We start from the raw sequence: 7,500 nt of genomic DNA, 5'->3' as shown, positions 1-7,500 counted from the left end.
CAAATACATAGAGATAACCAGCAACTCCACGAAGGAAAACCGGCTTCTCTCCTGCAGTCCCGAAGACGCTGTTGTCCCCCGACTTCCTGGAGGTGGTCAACCTGGTTCCCCAAGACGCCCCTCACCCCCTCTACGACGACGCTCCCGAGAACGCCGCCCTCCGCTCCGAGTTCCTCCTCGACTACCTCGTCCTCGAGCCTGTGAGCGTGCAGGACCCGAGGATAGCCTCGCCCGAGGGACTCACCGTGACCAACCTCGGCGGGAAGCGACTCACTTTCAAGGCCGATGTTGAAGGTCAGCGCGACTGGAGGGAGGGCCGGGGTCGGGCCTCGAGTCTCCGTCTCCGTCTCTGTCTCTGTCTCTGTCTCTGTCTCTGTCTCTGTCTCTGTCTCTGTGCCTGTCATTATCTCTGTCTGCATCTCTGTCACTGTCTCTATCTCTATCTCTGTTTCTATCTGTCACTATCTCTATCACTATCTCTATCTCTGTCTCTATCTCCATCTCTATCTGTCTCTTCTCTATCTCTGTCTCCATCTCTATCTCTATCTCTGTCGCTATCTCTATCGCTTATGTATCTGTCTTTATGCCTCTGCCTGTCTTATCTTCTTTATTTTGTCTTCAACTTTATATTTGTATTTTGTCTTTTAGCTTGATCTTTAAATATCTTTACAGTCGGAAACTGAATTTTTCAATCGAAATTTTAAATCTTGCTACACCTAAAATCTGAATTTTTAATTTGTAACGCTTTTCACTAAAAACATAAAATATTACTATACTTAAAAGTCTGCGTTGTTATGATTAACGCTTTGCTAAACGTATAAAGATCTCGTGTATTTCTAGACACCGGTTCACCCAACCCACCCAAGACCCACCGGAACGCCACCCAACCCACCCAACTTTATCCCAGCCTCACCCAATCTCATCCCAACCCACTGCAACCTCACCCCAACCCACCCGATCTCATCCCAACCCACCCAATCTCACCCCAACCCACCCAATCTCATTCCAACCTAATCCCAGCCCACACAATCTCACTCCAACCCATCCGGTCTCATCCCAACCCACCCAACCTCACCCTAACCTACCCAACCCACCCAACCTCACCCCAACCTCACCCCAACCCACCAGACGAAACGTCACCCCACCCTGTCTCCCCTCCAGGACACTTCACCATCAACGGCGTGCCCGTGGAGGGCGTGGAGGCCCTGGAGGACGGGACCTTCGTCTACACCGTGGCTGACTTCCTGTTCGAGCACCGGGCGCGGGTGGACGGGGCCTTCCTGCGCCTCGTCAGCCAGCCCGCCCGCTTCGGGCCTCTCGGCCAGCCTCTCGGTCGGTGCAAGCTCTAGTAGTCGTAGTAGTAGTAGTAGTAGCAGTAGTAGCAGTAGTAGTAGTCGTAGTAGTAGTAGCAGTAGTAGTAGTAGTAGTAGTAGTAGTAGTAGTAGTAGTAGTAGTAGCAGTAGTAGCAGTAGTAGTAGTAGTAGTAGTAGTAGTATTTTTGTTATTTATTATTATTGGTCTTAGTAGGGGAGGCTCTGGGTCGGCAGAAGTAGTAGTAGTATTTTATTATTATTGTTTATTATTATTGTTAGTAGTAGGGGAGCCTCTGGGTCGGTTAACATTAGCATTATCATCATTTTTATTTATTTGTTTATTTTTATTTATTTATTTATTTATTTATTTATTTATTATTCATTGTTATTATTATTTATTTATTTATTCATTATTATTTTTTTTTTTTTGGGGGGGGGGAGATAAAGAATGGTTAAAAAGGCAATCGATGGAAAAAAAACAAAGAGAAAGAAAATAAGAAAGAAAGAAGAACAAGAAGAAGAAGAAGAAGAAAAAAAAAAAACAGGGGATGGAAGGAGTAGAAATAATGTAAAATTGTATAAATGTGATAAACATATATATCCAACCTGCAGATTTCGGGCGTCTCGGGGAGCCTGTGTGTGGAGGCTTAGCGATTCTGCTTTATTATTATTATCATTATAATTATTATTATTAATTATTATTATTATTATTATTATTATCTTATTTATTTATTTATTTGTTATTATTTTTTTTTTTGGGGGGGAGGGGGATAAAAATGATTGAAAAAACTGTCGAAAAAAAAAACCTGAAACAGATAATGTAGAATTTGTATAAATGTGCCAGCTTGCAGAATTCGGGCCTCGCGAATATATATTATATATACACAAGAATAAAAAAAAATTGTCGATTGTAAAAAAAAAAAAGCAAGAAAGAAAAAGAAAGATAAATGGTAAGGTAGAAAGTAGAATTGGGAAAAAAATGGGAAAGTAGGAATGAGGTAAAATTGTGATAAACATGATCAGCTGATAAACATGATCAGTGATAAACATGATCAGCTGATAAACATGATCAGCTGATAAACATGATCAGTGATAAACATGATCAGCTGATAAACATGATCAGCTGATAAACATGATCAGCTGATAAACATGATCAGCTGATAAACATGATCAGCTGATAAACATGATCAGCTGATAAACATGATCAGCTAACCTGGAGATTTCTTAGATGAGGTGGCCTTGGATTTTTTAAAATAAATATCTTTGTTGATTTACTGTATCACTGTATTCTCAGATTTCAAAGCTTAACCCACAGCCGCTGGGGAAAATGTGGTGTCCATTGTAGTACAAGTGTTTTGTGGCTGTACAAGCTAATTAATAGTTTAATACCGTCCTTACATTTGCCGGGAAAATTTCATCTCATGGTGGTATTAATAACGATGCTGTTGTTAATAACGATGCTGTTATTGACACTGTAGTTGTTACGTGTTGTTAACAATGCGAGTAGCAATATGACATAAAATGTAATATTTCTGAAAATCAGGGAAAAAGGGGGAGCAAAAAATGATCGAACTAGCGATTGGCTCATTGGTGACTCAGCACTTTTGGAGAAATTTACGTGTAAATACAGTTAAACATAAAAATTCACTGGACGTGGGCATATGCGTACAATACCATTGCAGGCGGCATATATATATATGATGATGTATGATATAATTATCTTGCATGATTTGATTATCTTCCTATGTTGATAAGCAGTATAGTTATTTTTGTTCGGTAAACAGGTACCTTGTAACACTGTAATACCGGTTATTTTCACCGTTGAGTTATGCTTGGACCACCAACTACAATTATTCTTTGAAACATTAAAAGTTAGACTTGTAACGGTTAATTGTTTGGCATAAACATTTAGATATTTGAATATGTAGTGATGCGGGTCAAATATATTGATTATTCTTGTCTTTTCCCAAATGCAAATAAGCCACGTGTTGCTTGTAGAAATAATGAGAACGAATATAGATAAATAAAGCCAATGAAAGCAAAATCATATACTGCTATATATCGTTAATTTCACTTTACGAGCTCTACTGTCAGCTTAAAAGAAGCGTCTCTCGCAAACAAAATGTGACTGTAATATTATCATACATACAAACACATCAATAGAATCAATAACCACAAAGTAAAGAAATCCTGTGGAGAGGGAGAGAGAGAGGGAGAGAGAGAGAGAGAGAGAGAGAGAGAGAGAGAGAGAGAGAGAGAGAGAGAGAGAGAGAGAGAGACAGAGACAGAGACAGAGACAGAGACAGAGACAGAGACAGAGACAGAGACAGAGACAGAGAGAGAGAGAGACAGACAGAAAGACAGAGAGAAAACCGAAAAAAATCAAATGGCATTCACAATTTCACAATTTCATTACGAATCCAACCCGACGGAGATTTCATTAACGACGTGACCTCCGATCCGCAGAGACTCCCGCGCCGGTGGACGAAAACACGACGACGGAGGAACCTTATCCTAAAACGGTGCCAAGGATCCCCGGCCTCGTGGATGAACAGGAAGCCTCATCCCTTCTGAACCTCTGGCGCCATGCTCTGAGCACGCAGGATGTTTCGGCCACGCTCAGGGACGATAGAGGTGCGTGGACTTGGGTAAAGTAAAAAGTAAAAAGGGAGAGTAAGAGGTAGAGAGTAAGAGGAAGAGAGTAAGAGAGAGAGAGGAAGAGAGTAAGAGAGAGAGAGAGAGAGAGAGAGAGAGAGAGAGAGAGAGAGAGAGAGAGAGAGAGAGAGAGAGAGAGAGAGAGAGAGAGTAAGGGAGAGAGAGAGAAAAAGTAAGAGACATAGGGTACTGATAGATAAATAGACAGAGCGAGAGCGAGTATGAGAGGAGAACACAATCTGATAATAACCCCCCCCCCCCCACGACGCCCACCTAGCAAACACCTCGCCATGTCTCTGCTCCTAAACAGTCCCGAAGACGCTGTTGTCCCCCGACTTCCTGGAGGTGGTCAACCTGGTCCCTCAAGACGCCCCTCACCCGCTCTACGACGGCGCCCCCGAGAACGTGGCTCTGCTGAAGGAGATCCTGCTCGACTACATGGTGCTCGATCCTCTCAGCATCCGGTCGACTCACTCAGGGGGACTCAGGGTTACCAATTTCGCCGGAAAGGAACTGGTCTTCGCCGTCGACAGTCAGGGTCAGTGGTGCCAAGATATAATGTGTTGGTATGACGATCATATGCAGATATAACGGGTGTAAATGGGTGGATAGATAGATAGATAGATAGATAGATAGATAGATAGATAGATAGATAGATAGATAGATAGATAGATAGATAGATAGATGGAGAGAGAGAGAGAGAGAGAGATAGGTATGAACAGGGAGAGGTAGATGTGGATATGTAGATTTACAGATATAGATAGACAGAAGGAAAAAAAATATATATATGAAAAGAGAGAGAGAGAGAGACATATAGACAGATATAGCTATTAATAGATAGACAGAGACGGATATAAATAGACAGACAGAAACAGATAGACATAGACAGAAACATATCCAGACAGACGAAAGATTAACAAGGACAGACCGAGAGACAGTCAGATAACTTTCACGTGTTTATTCCGTCTGTAACTGACTCAACACACACGAAGAAAATAACAATAAATAAATAAGTAAATAATTCAGACAAAGATCTATTTTCCTTCTGACTCTCTTTAGATAACCTCGTAGTCAACGGCGTGAAGGTAGAAGCGATGGAAGTTCTCTCGGATGGAACTCAGGTCTTCACCCTCACAGGTTTTCTCTTCGACCACCGAGACCGCGTGAACGAAGCTCTCCACAGGCTGAACAAACGGCCCTCTTTGTTCACACCGCCGGGCGAACCTTTGGGTGAGTTGAACAGAGGGGAGAGGGAAGATAAGGCTGAGATATCGGAGTGAATGGTTAATGAGTGATAGAGATGAGTGTGGATAAATAGAGCGAATGAAAACAAGGCGGTTGTGTGTTGGGTAGGGATGTATGAGAGGAGATTGGGGTTTGTTGTTGTTTTTTTATTGTTTTTTATTTGTTATGTTTTTTATTTGATTATTATTGTATGTTTCTGTTGTGTTTTTTATTGTTGTATGTTATTTTATTTGATTATTATTGTTGTTTTTTTTATTGTGTATAGAATTGCGGTTGGATGATCTTGTGCATGTGTGTGTTTCTTTATTTGTGGATGTCCGTTAATGTATTCATTTATCTGTTTAAGAGTGCGCCTTGCGTGGAATAAGCTACCAGATCTTGTGATAATTATTGCTCCCTATTTTACAACTTCGCTATCCGTTTATTAAAAGTGCGCGCGAGACGTAAACCTACCAGATCTTGTGATATTATCATTCCCTGTTATCCTATTATCTTATCTTATTATTATCTTGCCTTATTATTATCTTATCTTATTTTATTATCTTATTTTATTATTATCTTGCCCCTTCCGGTCACCAACAGTACCATTTTTTTCTCCGCCAGATCCCCAGGCCGAAGCTCACCCATCTCTCAAGACGACTGAACAACTTGATGCCTTTGTTCCCGCAGCAGCTGCCATTGCGACAGAATCAGATCAGGAACAAAACAGGTTCGAGCCGACGCCGCCAGAAAGCGTCAGAGAGGCGGACCAAACGCGGTCGGATTCGCTCCAGACAGAAACGCAGACATTGCCGGAAACAGCGGAGGTTTCGCGAGAGTCAGAACAAGCGCTGGTCGGAGGCGGTCACAACTTGTCCGGATCCGTGCAAGCACAGCAAGAAGCAACTCAAGCAGAGGTGATAGCCGTTTCGGATTCGGACTTGGAACTGCTGGAATCGTTGCAAGCAGGAGCGGCATCGGATCAAGTGGCGTCAGACGTTCAGATAGTTCCTGGAGTTTATAGCATCCAGTCTGACCCTGTTCAGGTGGTGCTGGAAGCGGAGGCCGGGCTGGTGGATGCTGTTGAAACTGTCCCGGAAGGAGATCACATTCCTTCAGAGTCGGTTCAGATCCAAATCGTGTCAGAAACGGACGAGACGCCGCTGGAACCTCTCCAGACAGAGCAGGAAGCAGAGCAAGCCCTGTCGGAGCCCGCGCAGGAGCAGGCGGCGCCGGAAACTGTTAAAGAGCCCTCAGAGTCAGTTCAGGATCTCCCAGAGCTGACCCAAGCGGTGACAGAAACAGACGAAGCGACGCTAAAAGCTCTACAAATAGAGCTGGAAACAGAACAGCCGCAAGGCCTGTCAGCCGCAGAGCCTAGCCAGAGCCTCCCCGAAATCCCCAAGATCGTGGACGAAGGGGAAGCCTCGTCTCTCCTTGACATCTGGCGCCATGCGCTCGGGGCTCAGGATCCGTCGGCTACACTCAGGGATGGCAGAGGTAGAGTCTCCTAAAGATACAACTTGGACAGGAAAAAAGAAACGTAGAGATCATATCAATAAATTAATTAAAACATAAGACAACTTTCTTTATCGTTTTTATTTTATATATACATTATTTTTGCCCATGCTTACTCAGAAAACTCCATTGAATTAATAGAAAGATAAGGCATTTTCCCCCCCATCCTCCCAGAACCAAAGACACTACTGTCTCCCGACTTCCTGGAGGTGGTGAACTTAGTGCCCCAAGACGCCCCTCACCCTCTCTACGACGACGCCCCCGAGAACGTAGCCCTGCGCACGGAGTTCCTGCTCGATTACATGGTCCTGGATCCTATCGACGTCCAGGACCCGCGGATAGCTTCAGCCGAGGGACTCCGAGTGACTAACCTGGCTGGGAAAACACTCTCCTTCGCCGTGGACCTGGAAGGTGCGAGCGATGCGTCTGGTAAAAAGTATAGTTAAAAAAAGTACAATGTGGTGGAATAAGATTAGGATCTAAAAGTGTATTTGTTAAAAAGGAAAAAAAAAAGTATTTGTAGTGGAATAAGATTAGGATCTAAATGTGTATTTGTTAAAAAGTATAGTTAAAAAAAAGTACGATGTGGTGGAGTAAGATAGGACCTAAATGCGTATCTGTATATTTTATTAGTGTGGTATATCTATCTAGTTATCTGTCTATCAATAAAGGTATGCTGTAGGTACGACAGATGGTTACAGCTGCAGATGAATATATTTTGATTACTGCAACCCATTAGTCAGTGATTTGAATTTCAGAAAATTTGAGAATAAATAGCGTAATCAGATTC

At 42.9% G+C, this 7,500-nt stretch overlaps 1 protein-coding gene across 2 annotated transcripts in view; it reads left to right on the top strand.

Annotated features, from left to right (window-relative positions):
* LOC119583779 overlaps window positions 1–7,500 on the top strand; it is a 69,154-nt gene that overhangs the window by 60,211 nt on the left and 1,443 nt on the right. For both annotated transcript variants that reach the window (XM_037932457.1, XM_037932456.1), the window contains exons 21-27: window positions 58–294; window positions 1,162–1,332; window positions 3,780–3,947; window positions 4,279–4,506; window positions 5,028–5,198; window positions 5,817–6,692; window positions 6,885–7,121. In XM_037932457.1, the coding sequence (XP_037788385.1) occupies window positions 58–294; window positions 1,162–1,332; window positions 3,780–3,947; window positions 4,279–4,506; window positions 5,028–5,198; window positions 5,817–6,692; window positions 6,885–7,121 (2,088 nt within the window). The remainder of the gene's footprint in view (window positions 1–57; window positions 295–1,161; window positions 1,333–3,779; window positions 3,948–4,278; window positions 4,507–5,027; window positions 5,199–5,816; window positions 6,693–6,884; window positions 7,122–7,500) is intronic.

This window comes from Penaeus monodon, chromosome 17 (genome assembly GCF_015228065.2).
Source record: "Penaeus monodon isolate SGIC_2016 chromosome 17, NSTDA_Pmon_1, whole genome shotgun sequence".
Lineage (NCBI taxonomy): Eukaryota > Metazoa > Arthropoda > Malacostraca > Decapoda > Penaeidae > Penaeus > Penaeus monodon.
Note: the sequence above shows the minus strand (reverse complement) of the source record. Positions and strands in the feature narration are given on the sequence as shown.